Source organism: Podarcis liolepis (genome assembly GCF_965112155.1).
Source record: "Podarcis liolepis genome assembly, chromosome: 2".
Taxonomy (NCBI): domain Eukaryota; kingdom Metazoa; phylum Chordata; class Lepidosauria; order Squamata; family Lacertidae; genus Podarcis; species Podarcis liolepis.
Window position 1 is genome coordinate 106,533,274 of NC_139555.1, and position 16,658 is coordinate 106,549,931.

Sequence of the window (16,658 nt, forward strand, 5' to 3'; positions counted from 1 at the left end):
TTGTCCTTGTTAAATAAGTTGGAATGAAGATGCAGGAGGCTTTTAATCTCAGGGTTGTGGGTTCAAGCCCCACGTTGGGCAAAAGATTCCTGCATCGCAGGGGGTTGAGCTAGATGACCCTTGTGGTCCCTTCCAGCACTAAAAAATTATGATTTTATAAAGCAACTTTACCAAGAAGATTCATGATAAGGGTTTAATGTTAATTTATTTATTTAATCATTTTTTTCAATACAAACAACAACCGCAAAAGACACATACAACAAAAACCATAATAACACAATTTGACAATTCAGATTTGAATACTGATCTACCTAGGACTACACCTTTTTAACAATATTTCCCCACCTCTCCTCCCCCTACTTCCCGGCACTGTCTGCCTTATCGCTTAAATATTCCTTCCAGATTTCTTCATATTTATCCATTGATGATAAGGGTTTTATTATTATACAGAGAATAAGGTAGAATCAAGTCATATTATTATTATTATTATTATTATTATTATTATTATTATTATTAAATAAATGTATATACTGCCCTATACCTGCAGGTCATCATCACCATCATTTTATTTGTATGCCACCTTTCCATAGTTAAAACAGTGCTCGGTGGCTTAAAACATTTCAAGATTTACATAATTACCAACATAACAAAAAAGTCATAAGCGGTAACTAAAACACATCAAAAAGTACACAACCAAATGGAAAACAATTTCCACATGCATCATAAAATCTAAAACTAAGAATACAGCATTAATATCAATGACATACATAAAAAATAAAAGCAATTTGAAAAAACAGAAACTCAGCCCTCTCTGCCCAGCAGCAGCAGCAGCAGCAGCCCCAAGCCAGGTGGAGAGAAGCAGGGCAGGGCCTTTCAGATCTACAGTGGTACCTTGGGTTAAGAACTTAATTTGTTCCGGAGGTCCGTTCTTAACCTGAAACTGTTCTTAACCTGAAGCACCACTTTAGCCAATGGGGCCTCCTGCTGCCGCAGCGCCGCCATTGTGCAATTTCTGCTCTCATCCTAAAGCAAAGTTCTTAACCCAAGGTACTATTTCTGGGTGAGCGGAGTCTGTAACCTGAGGTACCACTGTATAGGGAAGCTGTTCATTCTCACCACACTGAAACCTCAAAGTGGGGGATGATTATATTTAGAAGTAGTTGGGCCTTCATAAATGGATTTTCAAGACAAATTTGCTACGGGTTTTTCTCCTAAGCATGCAAGTTGTCTGGAGGGGAGAGGGGACAAAAAAGCTTATCTTAAATCTTGCCACTTGAAAGGAAAGCGGAAATGGATGGGGGCTGTTTCGGCTTTCAAAACACGGCCCCTGAGTTCGGAGTCTAGAGGGACCATTTCTCCTGTCAAAAGTGAGGGACAATAATTAGGGGGGCTGGCCTACCTGTCAATCAGGACAGAGGTGAAGACAGGAGGGGATGTCTAGGGGAGCTGGCAAGCTGGCAATGGCTGCCTCTGTTTGAATCAACATGAATGACATGGGTCTAGTTTAGTGCAAAGGTTTTTTTGCTCTTTCTTGCTTTTGGGCCTGGGCAGATAAGCAAGGGGTGGGCCCCCTTTGCCCCTTTCCGTTGGCGGCTGGGGCTAAAGAAGGGCCGCAGGGGGCCACAGAAGGTCCCGATGTACGTGTAGATGTGGGTTCTTTCAGTCACATTGTAAAAGGAAACCTCCCCTTCGGAATAGTCCAGGAAAACTCCCACCCGCTTTGGCCTTGTGTTCACGGGAAGCAGCGTAGGGCAGGAAATCAAGGCCTTGTACTGGTCTCCCTTCCGAAGCCACAGCCTCCAGTACCCACTTAGGGGGGGGGGAACATGATTCGCTGCCCCTTCCTGCTCACTGATTCCCTACAAACCCCCAGGTCCCATTCTGGGCTGTCTCCCACTTCCACCTCCCAGTAGTGTCTCCCGGAGGTGAACACCTCGGAGCCCAGAACGAGGACATAGGTGTCAAATCTCTCTGTGTTGTTGTCATCCTGAGGCTGCAGCTGCCGGAATCCTCTGTATTCCACGCTTTTCCTGTCTGTGGAGAGCAGAAGACTTGGGTGCGCTGTGGTTGGATCCAGAGACACGTCCACTAGAGGATGGAGAGAGATAGAGATAGGAAAAGGGGTAGGGGACAGGGGACAGGCACAAAACCCGTAACAAGAACTGCTGGATACGATCCTAAGGGGTCTTCTACTCCAGCCCCAAACCCTAAACCTGGTGCCCTCCATCTGCTGTTTAGGCTTCCTCTATATATTTATTTTGGGACGCGGGTGGCGCTGTGGTCTAAACCACTGAGCCTCTTGGGCTTGCCGATCAGAAGGTCGGTTGCTCAGTCCCTGCTCCTGCCAACCTAGCAGTTCGAAAGCACGTCAAAGTGCAAGTAGATAAATAGGTACCGCTCTGGTGGGAAGGTAAACGGCGTTTCCGTGAGCTGCTCTGGTTCGTCAGAAGCAGCTTAGTCATTCTGGCCACATGACCTGGATAAACTGTCTGCGGACAAATGTTGGCTCCCTCAGCCAGTAAAGCGAGATGAGCGCCGCAACCCCAGAGTTGTTTGCGACTGGCCTTAACTGTCAGGGGTCCTTTACCTTTTATATATTTATTTATTTTATCATTACACACACACACACACACACACACACACACACACACAGTGGTACCTTAGGATGCAACGGGATCTGTTCTGGAGCCCTGTTCGCATCCTGAATGGAACGTAAGATGTGACGGCGCATCTGCACGTTGCATTTTGCCGCTTCCGCACATGCGCGTGATGTCATTTTGAGCGCCTGCACATGCGCAAGCGGCGAAACCCGGAAGTAACACGCTCTGTTACTTCCGGGTTGCCGCGGAGCACAACCCGAAAGCACTCAACCTGAAGCACATTCAACCCGAGGTATGACCGTATATCCCAACATTTTCTCCATGGAGCTCCAGGTGGTGTATGTGGTTCTCCTTGCCCTCGCCATTTTATCCTCGCAGCAACCCTGTGCGTAGGTTTTAGGCGGAGAGCTGGTGACTGGGCCAAGGCCACCCATTGAGCTTCAGGGCCAAGCAATGATTGGAACCCTGGTCTCTCAGGACCTAGTCTGACACTCTGGACACTACACTGGCTAATGTACTGCTCCATACCATTTATCCCTGGTCATTGGTTTTGCTGGGTATGGCTGATGGGAGTTGTAGTTCAAAGCATCTGGATGGCACCAGATTTTTTTGGGGGGGGGGAATCTGATTTAGCCCATCTAGTTCAGTTTTGTCTACACAATGGCTGGGGAACCTGTGCCCCCCCCCGCCCCCAATGCCATTGGGTCCAAATGGCTCCAGCCAACAAGGCCAATGAGCAGGGATGATGGAAGTTGTAGTCCATCTAGAGGCCCACCAATTCCCCCATCCTTTCACTAAAGCAAATGGGAATGTATCTTGAGTGAAAATCCAAGCACTGGTGTGCGCGTACCTTTGAATTTTGTTAAGATCTGAACAATGTCAAGGCAAGGAATGTTGTAAACGTTCTTCAGTTCAGTAGGAACGACTTGCGGTTCGAACAGGGTCACGTTTTCCGCCCTACACAGAAGGATAATCATTTCATTTATATATGCATTTCCCGTCTATGAGGCTAACGGGGAGGTGGTGCAGAGAGTGTTCTAATGTAATTAGGAGGAACTCGTGGGCAGCGGTGGACTTTGGGCTTTCCCATTTCAGTGGCGCCCTGCGTGACACTAAACATCGCCCCCCCCCCTTCACTATCGACACCATTGTTGCAACAACCACACCCAGTCTGGCTATACTGGCTGTGCTACCCTAAAACCGCCTCTGCTGTGGGCGCCAGGCGTCGTTGGACTACGACTCCCATAACTCCTGGTGGTTGGCCATGATGGCTGGGACTGATGGGAGCTGGAGTCCAGAAATACCTGGAGGGTGACAGGTTCACCATCCCTGGTCTAAAGTAAATTCAAAACACCACATTTTCCTTTTCCTCTCTCCTTTTCCTTTCTTACTGCTTCTCTCTCTCTCTCTCTCCCCCCCCCCCCCGCCTTTTCATAGCTGTTTTCATTTCTGGTTTTTAAATTTACATTAGTTTCCTATATCTTAACCGTATTGCGAGAAACTTCAATAAAAACCAAAGTAAATTCAAAATGCCATATTGCTGTATTGCAGGAATTTATGTATAGGTTGGGGGGGGTTGCCCCTCCAGCAGATATCATGCACAAGCAGCCCACTACCAAAATCAGCACAATCACTTTTGTGACTTATGTGATTTATCCCCACAAAACACTTCGTAACAGTTTCTTCCTATCTATTCAAAGGGCCTTTGCTGCATGATACCAAATGTAACAATTCACTGATAAATGTATCTATGTACTGACTCACAGGGAAAACTTCAGAAATTCATATAGACATGTGAGCTCAGCTACTCAGCAGCCCCTCTGCCTGAATGATAATTCCTGGCATCCTGATACCTGAGTGCCAGACAGGTAGCCATTCCAGAAATAACAAACCCAGATGAAGACAAAAGGGTGTGATTAACTTGGCTGGGAAACAGGGAAATGTAAATATCTCTTTTGTTACACTTGATGGGTGTTTGGTGGAGGGCAAGGAGAACCATGGGGCAGGGTCCAGGATGCTCAGATTACTGCCACCAGACCTCCCCTTTCATGATGTAACCATGATGTATTAGTGATGTAGTTTGGGGTGTGTGTAACATGGGGATTAGCAACTAATAAAAGTTTGGGGGCTCTTTTGTTCAGGGCTTCCATCTTGTTCCACCTTGTGGCAGGTGGGAGTTCTGTCGCGACAGTCTTCAATAAAGACCAAGCCTACTGGCTGCTGTTTTGCTCTGGTATTCCCGGCTGGTGTCCTTGTTTTTTGTCCAAGGGAGCCCTCAGATTTCTCCCCTGACAGTTGTTAACTGCGAAATGCAGAGAGGGGAAACCATTCTTTTTGTGCAATCTGTGCACAATGGTCTGCCCTGTGAATCGCGTTCCTTCTGAAGAATACCAAGGGGGGAAAGAGGGATTGTATGATGATGGTGGGAGAAGAAATATTGCAGGTCTGAGGAACCTGGGACCCTACGGATCTTGCTGAACTGCAGTTCCCATCACCCCTGACCATTGAGCATGATGGCTGGAACCGATAGGAGTCATCTGAAGGGTCACAGGTTCTCAGGGTCAAATATACCAGGTACAAGGGTCAAATATACCAGGTACACCTGGTATATTTGAAGAAGAGAAGAAGAGTTTGAATTTGATATCCCACTTTATCTCTACCCTAAGGAGTTTCCAAGTGGCTAACATTCTCCTTTCCCTTCCTCCCCCACAACAAACACTCTGCGAGGTGAGTGGGGCTGAGAGACTTCAGAGAAGTGTGACTGGCCCAAGGTCACCCAGCAGCTGCATCTGGAGGAGCGGAGACGTGAACCCGGTTCCCCAGATTACGAGACCACCACTCTTAACCACTACACCACACTGGGGCCCTTGGTGACCAAGCTGAGAAACTCATGGGAGTGGGGGAAGAGAGAGGGCAAGGAGCTGACAGGGTGACCTTAATCCCCGCAAAGGTCCCTTCTGATTTCTGCATCCGGTTGAACAATGTCAGCCCTGCCCCAAACAATTACTGGGGAGCGGGGTGGGAGCTGAGAATTAGGAAGCCATCAGACTGCAAAGCAGAGGGAGACAACCAGAAGCATTGCCTCTGCTCAAGGACCAGCTTGCCTTTGGCTCCCTCAAATGTCGCCTTGTAGGCTGTGATGCCATCAAGCTGCCGGAACTGTTTCCTATCCCTGCTGCTTATGGTAAGAAATGAAACTTTAAGCCCCCTCTTCCCTCCCCATCCCTTTTTCCTTGTGTGTCGTGTCTTTTAAATTGTAAGCTTGAGGGCAGAGGCTGTCCGAATGCGGATGATTGTAAGCCACTCTAGAAGCCTTTTCGACTAAAGCGTGGAGTAAAAATAAATGCTTTAAATAAATCAGTTAGAGGAAAGGGATCAGATTCTACACCTAGAAGCCAGACTTTGTGACTTGATTACTGTGTGATATTTCTGCCGGATATTTCAAACCTTTTAATTGGAAAGCAAACTGACAAGCTTACCTTGCTAACACATTCGCCACATCCTGGGCAACCGGAAAATGAAGAGAGAAATAAATGGCTATTATTTTCTTTTTGTTAAAAAAAAAAAAAGGTTGAATACTTTTAAAAGTATACCTCATCTATTTTCTTAAATCAGCCGCATGCAGTGTTGCTGCCTGGCTAGTTTTGAAATAGCCTATGCACTTTATTTTCACGGTCACCTCCCTGGGCCTGGCTAAAGATGAATTCAACAAGCCCAACGGAACCAGTTTGTTATTTGTCCAATGCCATCAATGTCATCTGTTTACTTGCACGCCACTTTCCCACAAAATTGTGGTATTCAACTTTGCGTAAACCAATACAAACAAGCCAATCTAATTTAACAGCTTAAAACTAAGCAAGAGAAATGATCATGCCTAACACGGAAACAAATATGTACTATACAAAACATCTCCACTCTCCAGATGATGCATTTTGTATCTCCAATAGTTTGAATTGAGAACTCGGGGTTCGTTCACACTTTGGTTTGTCCCAGGATCTGAGTGGTTTTGTGCTTATCCCACTCTTCCTAGGCACAGATCCAAGCGGTTTAGCAGTTGCCCTGCCGCTTTAATCAGAAGGGGTTCTTTCTATTTAGCTCTTTAGTGCTAAATAGGAACAAATGGCAATCTGTTGAAAACCCGATTGTTGTTTGTTCCGATTCAGCGCTAAAGATCAGATTTCCCAGGAGAAAGCAGCGCTGCAAAGGGAAGTGTGGGTAACCCCCAGGTCTTCAAACATCCACTACTGCAAAATTTTCAGTTCTTGGTGTTTAGTTGTGTTTTTATATTCTGCTGGAAGCTGCCCAAAGTGGCTTGGATGGGTGGGTTATACATATATTACTACTACTTCTACTACTACTACTATGCAAATGCTCTACCACTGACTTTTGTGGTCCTTCCCCATAAGAGGCAGCAATTAAATTTAAAATAACCTTGGTAAAAATAAAAACCACCAGCTTTTCTTTTAGGAATTATAAGGACAGAACTACCTAAAATGTATCGAAACTTATTCATGTATGCTACTACAGTGGCAAGAATGTTACTTGCCCCAAAATGGAAAGAAGCAGAAGTCCCAGTAAAGGAAGAATGAATACAAAAGCTTATGGAATACAGCGGACACTCGGGTTGCAAACGTGATCCATGCGGGATGCACGCTCGCAACCCACAGCGGCGTGTCTGTGCACGCACGGGTTGCAATTTGGCGCTTCTGCACATGCACAAAGCGCGATTTAGCACTTCTGCGCATGTGCGACCGCTGAAACCCAGAAGTAACCCGTTCCAGTACTTCCGGGTTTCAGTGCATCTGTAACCCAAAAAAACGCAACCTGAAGCATCTGTAACCTGAGGTATGACTGTATACAGAAATGGAGAAACTTACCGGATAATAAGAAATCAAGATAACATTTTTTAAAAAAATTAAAAAATGGAAATGGTTTGTTGAATATTTACAGATAAATTATAAAAAGATAAAAATATTGGAAGGATTATTGTAGCAACCAGCAGTTTTAGAAGAGTATATATATATTTTTAAAGAAGATGAATAAATGAGCAAATTAAGTTAATTTGGATATGCAGAAAATATTAAAAACAAATTTAAGGAATTGCAGAATGAGGGGGAAGGAAGTCAACTTTTGAAATGTCAAAATGAGTGTAAAATTAGTGAAATGTATAAACTTGAAAAGTTGTGTGTGTGTGTGTGTGTGTGTGTGTGTGTGTGTGTGTGTGTGTGTGTGACATACATTTCAAACTGAAAAAAGAGGCAACAATTAAAAGTTTGTTGAATCACACAAGCAGGAAACCCAACATTTACTCACAAACCCTTTTGGTTTCAGTGGGGCTGCCTCCCAGATACCCTGCATAGCTCAATTGGTAGATCATGAGACTCTCAATCTCAAGGTCGTGGGTTTGAGCCCCACGTTGGGCAAAACATTCCTGCAATACAGGGGGTTGGGCTAGATGACCCTCGCGGTCCCTGCCACGTCTACAGGTCTGATTCTATGCCTCGTCTCACCTTCAAAAGTTCAGCAGGTGCCTTCTGGCTCTTCGACTTGATCTCCTTAACCAGCTTAATCAGCGAGGAGTTTTGCTTTGAGAGTTGGGTTAAATTCCTATCCAGCCTCTTCAGGGTCTGCCTCTCCTCTGCCTTCAGCCTCTGCAAGAGTTCCTCCTCTTCCTCAACCAGGAAGTTGTACAGCTTTGCAAACTCGCTCTCCACCCGCTCCTTCTGACTGTGCACCTTGTCCTTCATCAGCAAGGAAAAATGAAGAGAGAGAGATTCAGCAGCGCTTCCAGCTCTTGGCTCCAGGGTTAAGAACATCATAATAGTTAAGAAGAAGGAGAAGTCCCAGCAAAAGAAGAATGGAATATGCAGAAATGGCGAAACTTACCGGGAAAATGAAAAAAAGCAAGGATCCCCATACCTACGGGACCGCCTCTCCCGGTATGCCCCACGGAGGATCTTAAGGTCCATAAATAGCAACACCCTAGTGGTCCCGGGCCCTAAGGAAGTCAGATTAGCCTCCACCAGAGCCAGGGCCTTTTCAACACTGGCTCCTGCCTGGTGGGACGCTCTGTCTCATGAGACCAGGGCCCTGCAGGATCTGATTTCTTTCTGCAGGGCCTGTAAGACAGAGTTGCTCCACCTGGCATTTGGCTTGGAGTCAATTTGATTCCCTCCCCCCCCCCTTTCTTTTTTCCTTTCTCCTCCTGTGATGAACTCCCACTTGGGGACTTCCCTGGCTTTTTTCTGGCCCTTGTAGGACCAGCCTTGGTGAAGACTTGACGTTTTCATCCCCCCAAAAGTTTTTGAGTTTCCGCTGAAATGAGGCTGCATTTTAACGTTGTTTTAATGTTGTATTTTAATCTTGCTTTTTCCAGTTGTATTTCAATCAATTGCTTTATACCTGGTGTTAGCCGCCCTGAGCCTGGTCTTGGCTGGGGAGGGCGGGGTAACAAATTTTTTATAAAAGAATGGAAATAGTTTCTGGAATATTTACAAACAAACTATAAACAGATAAGAACATTGGCAGGATCATTGTAATAACCTGCAGTTTTATAAGAGTATATATTTAAAGTAGATGAATAAATGAGCAAATTAAGTTAATTTGAATATGCAGAAGATATTAAGAATAAATTTAAGGAACCGCAGAAAGAGGCAGAAGGAAGTCAAGTTTTGAAATGTTAGAATGATTGTAAAATTATTGAAATGTGCAAAACTGAAAATCATAAATATTATCTACATAAGAAGAGACTGCTGGATCAGGCCAGCAGCCCACCTAGGCCAGCATCCTGCTCTCATAGTGGGGAACCAGATGCCTGAGGGAAACTTGTATACAGGACCTGAGTACAAGAGCCTCCGGAGCTTTCCAGCAACTGGTATCCTAGAGGTAGAGCATATAGCCATAATAGCCCCTGATAGGATTGTGATGGCCAGTTGCAAAGGAGAACTGCCTGGGCTGTGTGGGTTCTTCTGCATCCACTAGTCAGCCCTATCAGCCTCTCAATGGACAGGGATGCAAGTGGCGCTGTAGTCTAAACCACTGAGCCTCTTGGGCTTGGCCGACTGGAAGGTCGGCGGTTCGAATCCCCGTGACGGGGTGAGGTCCCGTTGCTCTGCCCCAGCTCCTGCCAACCTAGCAGTTTGCAAGCACACCAGTGCAACTAGATAAATAGGTACCACTGTGGCAGGAGGGTAGACAGCGTTTCCATGTGCTGCTCTGGCTTCCATCACAGTGTTCTGTTGTGACAGAAGCAGTTTAGTCCTGCTGGCCACATGACCCAGAAGGCTGTCTGTGGACAAACACCCACTCCCTCGGCCTGAAAAGCGAGATGAGCACCCAACCCCATAGTTGCCTTTGACTGGACTTAACTGTCCTGGGGGACCTTTACCTTTTTTCAGCTATGGACAGGGCTGCCAACACTGCTTTCCCTGAAGCAATTGTCTCATTCTCTCTAATGCAGTGCCAAATTAAACCCGGTGGAGGCCCCTAGGCAGTCGAAATCTCGGGGGGGGGGGCGTCGCAAATTATCTGCTAACTTTTTAATTTTATTTTACCCATTATATTACACAATATTGTTTTGATCCACTGTTGTGGAGCCCCTAGGCCGGTGTCTGCTTTGTCTATTTGGTAATCTGGCATTGCTCTAACAGCAGGGCCATCCCTACCTGCTGTCTCCAAAGGGGCTGTTTTCAGAAAAGCCCTCGGGGAACCGGTGTGTGCCTGTACCCAGTGGTGGCTGATGCTCATTGAGGCTGGCAGGGAGCCCAAAAGTCTGTCCCACCAGAACCAAGGACAGAGCCGACTCATTTTTGTGTTGTTCCCACCCTCCTCTTCCTGCTCCCCATGGAGTTCTGCAAAGATTAATACGGAGACTAAGGAGGAGGAGGGTTTCAGGCAGCGCCACCTGCGCCCTACGGCAGGAGGAAATCTTTGGAGGCTTGCAAACTTGTAAACTTAAAAAGCAGAGACATCACCTTGCCAACAAAGGTCCGTATACTTAAAGCTATGGTTTTCCCAGTAGTGATGTATGGAAGTGAGAGCTGGACCATCAAGAAGGCTGATCGCCGAAGAATTGATGCTTTTGAATTATGGCGCTGGAGGAGACTCTTGAGAGTCCCATGGACTGCAAGAAGATCAAACCGATCCATTCTGAAGGAAATCAGCCCTGAGTTCTCACTGGAAGGACAGATCGTGAAGCTGAGGCTCCAATACTTTGGCCACCTCATGAGAAGACTCCCTGGAAAAGACCCTGATGCTGGGAAAGATGGAGGGCACAAGGAGAAGGGGATGACAGAGGACAAGATGGTGGGACAGTGTTCTCGAAGCTACCAGCATGAGTTTGACCAAACTGCGGGAGGCAATGGAAGACAGGAGTGCCTGGCGTGCTCTGGTCCATGGGGTCGCAAAGAGTCGGACACAATTAAATGACTAAACAACAACACAAACTTGGCACCTGCCTTCCACGCAGCTGTTTTCTTCCCTTCCTTGTATTTCTGCTCCAAAGACTCTTCCAGTTGTCGAGTGAGCAAAGATACGGCGTGCTGCAGCTTCCCCTGGCAGGAAAATGGGAAGAGAATTACAAGCAAACCAGGTTTGTTTATTCCGCCTTGGTTTCCCCCAAGCCAATTCTATTCAGTCTTTTCAGCCCAGTTCCCCACTTCCAGAGAACCCTGGCAGCTTAATTTGTAGCTCAGCAAAGGCTGTGTACGCACCATACATTTAAAGCACACACACCCCTACACAAAAACCATGGGAACTGTATTTTGCCCCACAGAGCTACAGTTCCCAGCACCCTGAACACACCAGGGTTCTTTGGGGGAACGCATGCGCCTTAAATGTTTGGTGTACGCAGCCTCAGTTGGTACCAACTACTCAGCCCATTGGTATGGCATTGGCAAAGTGACTTGCAGATTTCCACCCATCAAGCTGAGCAACTGAATTGCTCCAGAGCTACTTTGAGTGACCTAGGCGACAAACTCAAATGTACGCACCTGAGAGTCAGTCCCTTTGAACTCAATGGGGCTGGCTGTGTGTGTGTGTATACACAGTGGTATCTCAGGTTAAGTACTTAATTCATTCCGGAGGTCCGTTCTTAACCTGAAACTGTTCTTAACCTGAAGCACCACTTTAGCTAATGGGGCCTCCCGCTGCTGCCGCACCGCCAGAGCACGATTTCTGGTCTCATCTTGAAGCAAAGTTCTTAACCTGAGGTAATATTTCTGGGTTAGCAGAGTCTGTAACCTGAAGCGTATGTAGCCTGAAGCGTATATAACCTGAGGTACCACTGTGTGTGTGTGTTTGTGTGTATTTTTATATATGATAACACTGTTATTTTTAACACCACAACATACCACGCTTTCCCCCCAAATGCACCTTATAACACTGACAAATACATTAAGGGTGGCCTGAGCTACTGGCATTCTCCAGAACTGAATTTAATAACCTCACTCACTATTCAGTGAGTCAAACCATTGGTCAGCACTGCCTACACCAACTGGCAGTAGCTCTCCAGGCTTGCAGACAGGGCTATCTGCCAGCCCTACCTGGAGACGCCCTGTATTAAACCTGGAACCAAGCAGATGTTCTGCCACGGAGCTACACCCCTTCCCCTCAAGGTCTGTTTCAGAGGCTTTTCCCCCAGCTGCCAACGGACGAGGCACTATTAGGCAGGTGTTCAACCAGAGACGGGGCCTTTCCTGTGGTGGCACCCTGCTCTCGGAACACCACCTCCGGCGCAGCCGAAAGGAAAACGCAGCTTTATTCCCTAACTTCTATGAATGTCTGAGGGGTTTTCTCATTTTAGTTGGATGTTCCATTCGCTTTTAATCCTGTGTTTGCTGCCTCAGATATTTACAACTACAGAAGGGCAGGCTGGGAAGGGAAGGGAAGGGACGTAATGGGACTGTAGGAAAGAAGGGGAAAAACCCCACCTGGTATTGCTGGGCAGCATCTTCAACAGGCACCACGGAGTGAGAGGCATGAACTTTGGAGGCCTTGCAACTCTCGCATAGGAGAGCCTTGTCCTTCGTGCAGAACCATGTCAGATCTTCTTGGTGCTCCTCACATAGACTCTGACATTCCTCTTCTTCTCCAGTTCCTCTCTCCTGCTCTCCTTTCTCCTCCCCGTCTCCTCCTTTCTCCTCCCCATCCTTCGGGGAAGGCCCGCTGGCTGCGGCCTCCCTCTTCATGCGAGAAAAACAGAAACGGCATAATTTCTGCCCTGCGACGACCACGGCCGTTTTGTAGGGCCCCTGGCATAGGGCACAGACAGGCCTCCGGGGTTTGGGCTTGAAGGCCGGCTTCGAAGCAGGAGCGTCAGCCATCTCTCCCCTCCAAGAAGCCGCAGATTGCTTAGGTTTCGTTTCCCTTGCTCGAGGAATCCCTTCAGAACTGAAAGCGCAGCTGCTGGTTCTTCTCGCAGCTGGGCTCTGTGCCAGGGCAAGGTAGTGCCATGTGGCAGAAAGGCACTGCCAGGGAAGCGTGCCAAGAGTGGACCCAAGTCCACTGTGCAAAGTTCAGCACAGAGGCTTTTGCTCAGAGTGGCATTTGACGCCTTTACAGGCACGCAGAGTGGCATTTGACGCCTTTACAGGCACCCAGAATATAACAGGGTTATTATCAGGGCTTTTTTTCAGCCGGAACTTGTTGGAGCCAGAGGCGTAGGAAGGTGGGTGCCGGGGGGGGGGTGTTCAGTCCGCCCCCGATGTCATCCCTGAGGGGGTGACAAAATGGCGCAACATGGGGGCGGGGCCTGGCCTGCAGCGCGCCCGAGTCACACGTCTCTCCTGGGAGTGACGCAGTGGCTTGGGGTCCTGCCCTGCCCAAAATGTCAGTGTGGGGCTTGCGTCCACCAGGTGGACTCCATGGGCAGCTTGTAGCGATGCCCCTGTGCGTGGATCTCTGCCACTCCAGGTGCCAGAGCAGCTAGCTATGCCCCTGGCTGGAGCTCAGCTCTGGCACCTCTCAGGTAGGCACTGTTGCCATTCTAGAAAAACAGCAGTGGTTATTACCACTACTTATAAAATTTGTGTACTACGTTCCATCAACAGATCATATTCTGAGAGCCTCCTTCGTGTGCCTCCTCCTTGAGAGGAGAGCTTACGTATGGTCTTTGTTAAGCATCTATTGAGCAATACCTCAAGGACCGCCTCTTTCGATATGAATCTACCCGGACCCTGAGATCATCTTCTGAAGCCCTCCTTTGTGTGCCTCTTCCTTGAGAGGTCCCGAGGGTGGCAAGACGAGAACAGGGCCTTCTCTGCAGTGGCTCCCCGCCTGTGAAATGCTCTCCCCAGGGAAGTTCGCCTGGCGCCTTCACTACACCTTTAGGCGCCAGGCAAACACGTTCCTTTTTAACCAGGCCTTTGGTTGATCTGTCTGACATCCAATACCCTTTTAAAATGTGGCTCTTTTCTGGGGGGATGTTATTGGGTTGACCATTAGGTCTAGTCGCAGACGACTCTGGGGTTGTAGCACTCATCTCGCTTTATTGGCTGAGGGAGCCGGCGTACAGCTTCCGGGTCATGTGGCCAGCATGACTAAGCCGTTTCTGGCGAACCAGAGCAACGCACGGAAACACTTTTTACCTTCCCGCTGGAGCGGTACCTATTTATGTACTTGCACAGAATCCTTTCACAGAGTCTAAGACAATTTCAACCACTACTATGCTATAAGATCCGCTATCTTGTAATATTACACATGAGCCTGTTCTACTGATGAAGCCTAGGATGGCGAAACAAGGCTAATATTCCAGAAATCCTTCTTAGACTCTGTGAAAGGATTCTGTGGAACTGTAACAACCTTTCCTGTGGATTATTGGACTCTATGAACAGACAGGTGGAACAGACACTTATACACATATGGACCTTATGCATGAACTGACTAGAGAATGAGCTGATCTACTGCTTTTTTCGTTGAACTTTATGAAACTTCTGATAATAATAATAATAATAATAATAATAATTTATTTATACCCCACCCATCTGGCTGGGCTTCCCCAGCCACTCTGGATGGCTTCCAAAAGAATATTAAAATACTATAATACATCAAACATTAAAAGCTTCCCGAAACAGGGCTGCCTTCAGATGTCTTCTAAAAGCCTGGTAGTTGTTGTTCTCTTTGACATCTGGTGGGACGGTGTTCCACAGGGAGGGCGCCACTACTGAGAAGGCCCTCTGCCTGGTTCCCTGTAACTTGGCTTCTCACAGTGAGGGAACTGCCAGAAGGCCCTCGGTGCTGGACCTCAGTGTCCGGGTAGAACGATGGGGGTGGAGACACTCCAAATCTACAATTTGATACAATGAATAGTATACCTTATTTATTCAAAAGTACAGCCAGTTACGTCTTGTGTGTTTATTGGGTAAGTTTCACGTAACCATACGTTTGTTGTTCTCCTAGAATAAATACACAGAGGAACTTAACAGATAAAGAATGGATAAGGTGAACACAAAGGCACCTCCGTGGTCAGAGGAGGTAGAGCTTCTGAATATTAATTTCTGGAAACCCCAGGAGGGGAGAGGGGTCTTGGGCTCAGGTCCTGCCTGGCGGTTTCCCAAAGGCATCTGAGAGGCAACAGTGAGAACAGGATGCTGGCCTAGATGGGCCATTGGCCTGATCCAGTCTGCTCTTCTTGTGTTCTTAGAATACTGAAACATTACTGTGTACATTCATGAACACAGCTAAGAACGTTTTTCTTAGTCCCAAGGAATTCCAGGTACGCGGCTGCTGGTGTAATAATATATTGTGTTGTCATGTCGAAATCTCAGCTTCCATCTCAGAGATGGAAAGGAGACAAAGTCTCTACCAGATCAAGTTGGTGGATTACGCCGAAATGGCTAAAACGACCGGAAGAATCAGAGATCAGGAAGACCAAAATTTTAATAAGGAATGGGGGGAATTCATAACTTATCTTAAAAACGTTAAAATTGTTCGTAGGATTGGAATATCACTTGTAGTTTAATGGTGAATTATGGACACAATGGAGAGGTAAAAGATTTTGAATTATCATAAGAGGTGCAGGAGGAAATGCTTAACAATAGGACCCACAAAGGAGAGGTGGGGAATCTAAGAAATTCCTTGGAATCGAGTTTTTGTGTTGCAAGTTGGACACGTGACTGTAAACTTGTAATTCGAAAAACCAAATATGTATATATTTTTAAAAAGAAGTCTCAGTTTATCTGCCTGTGTGCTTCATCCGCAAATGTTGCATTTGTACAGCTCAAATCCTTCCTCAAGCGTTCAGCCGTAGAAGCGACCTAAGTCGATGACAGCCTACTGCATATTCCACATTCTGCGACGGCAACATCCGCTCACAGCCATCTCTTGGCAGCTGGGATAGCTGAGTTGTTAAGAGCATGAGACTCTTAATCACAGGGTCGCGGGTTCGAGTCCTGCATTGGGCAAAAAAAAATCCTGCACTGCAGGAAGTTGGACTAGATAACTACAGGGTGGTCCCTTCCCATTATGTAATTCTAGGATTCCAGGATATGATCAGTTCTCATTTTCTGCCTGAGAAATCCTGACCAAGGCTACGCCATTCTCCCATGGGAAAGTGCTGGTTCAGTGACCTACCCTCTGCTTTACACAGAGCAAGGACAAGGCACTCACAGACTCTCAGCCATCGCGACTGATGGAAGCTGGGAGCACAACATCTGCAAGGCCACAGCTTCTCTGCACTTGGCTGCAGACCAGGTGTGGGGAACTGCTGGCCTTCCCAGTTGTGGCTGAACCACAGCTCCCATCATCCCTGGCCATTGGCTGTGCTTGCCGAGGCTGATGGGAGTTGTAGTTTGACAACATCCGGAGGGCCCGCCGTCCCCCATAACGTGATCACCAATGATCTCAACATACAGAAGGAACAAGAGCGACAACACCTCACAGGAAGGCAGTACTGTGCAACGTCTTGTGCAATTTGCACACATGTGCTGGGCTTTCCCCCTGCCTGTGCCAATTCCGATAGGAAAAAGAAACCTGGAGGTTTTTCCTTCAAGTTTGTATCCAAAGCTAGCAGGTACAGTGGTACCTCGGTTTTCAAGTGTCTCGGAAGCCAAACATTTCAGA

General features: G+C 47.2%; 1 protein-coding gene across 1 annotated transcript; it reads right to left on the bottom strand.

Annotated features, from left to right (window-relative positions):
- Positions 1-47: 47 nt before the first annotated feature.
- LOC310701637 (E3 ubiquitin-protein ligase TRIM58-like) lies at positions 48-13,144 on the bottom strand. Its single transcript, XM_083492851.1, is given in 7 exon segments — positions 48-1,820; positions 1,823-2,088; positions 3,451-3,557; positions 6,080-6,102; positions 8,111-8,341; positions 11,057-11,152; positions 12,530-13,144. Coding segments are annotated over 7 exon segments (1,437 nt in total). The 5' UTR covers positions 12,923-13,144; the 3' UTR covers positions 48-1,499.
- Positions 13,145-16,658: the final 3,514 nt, after the last annotated feature.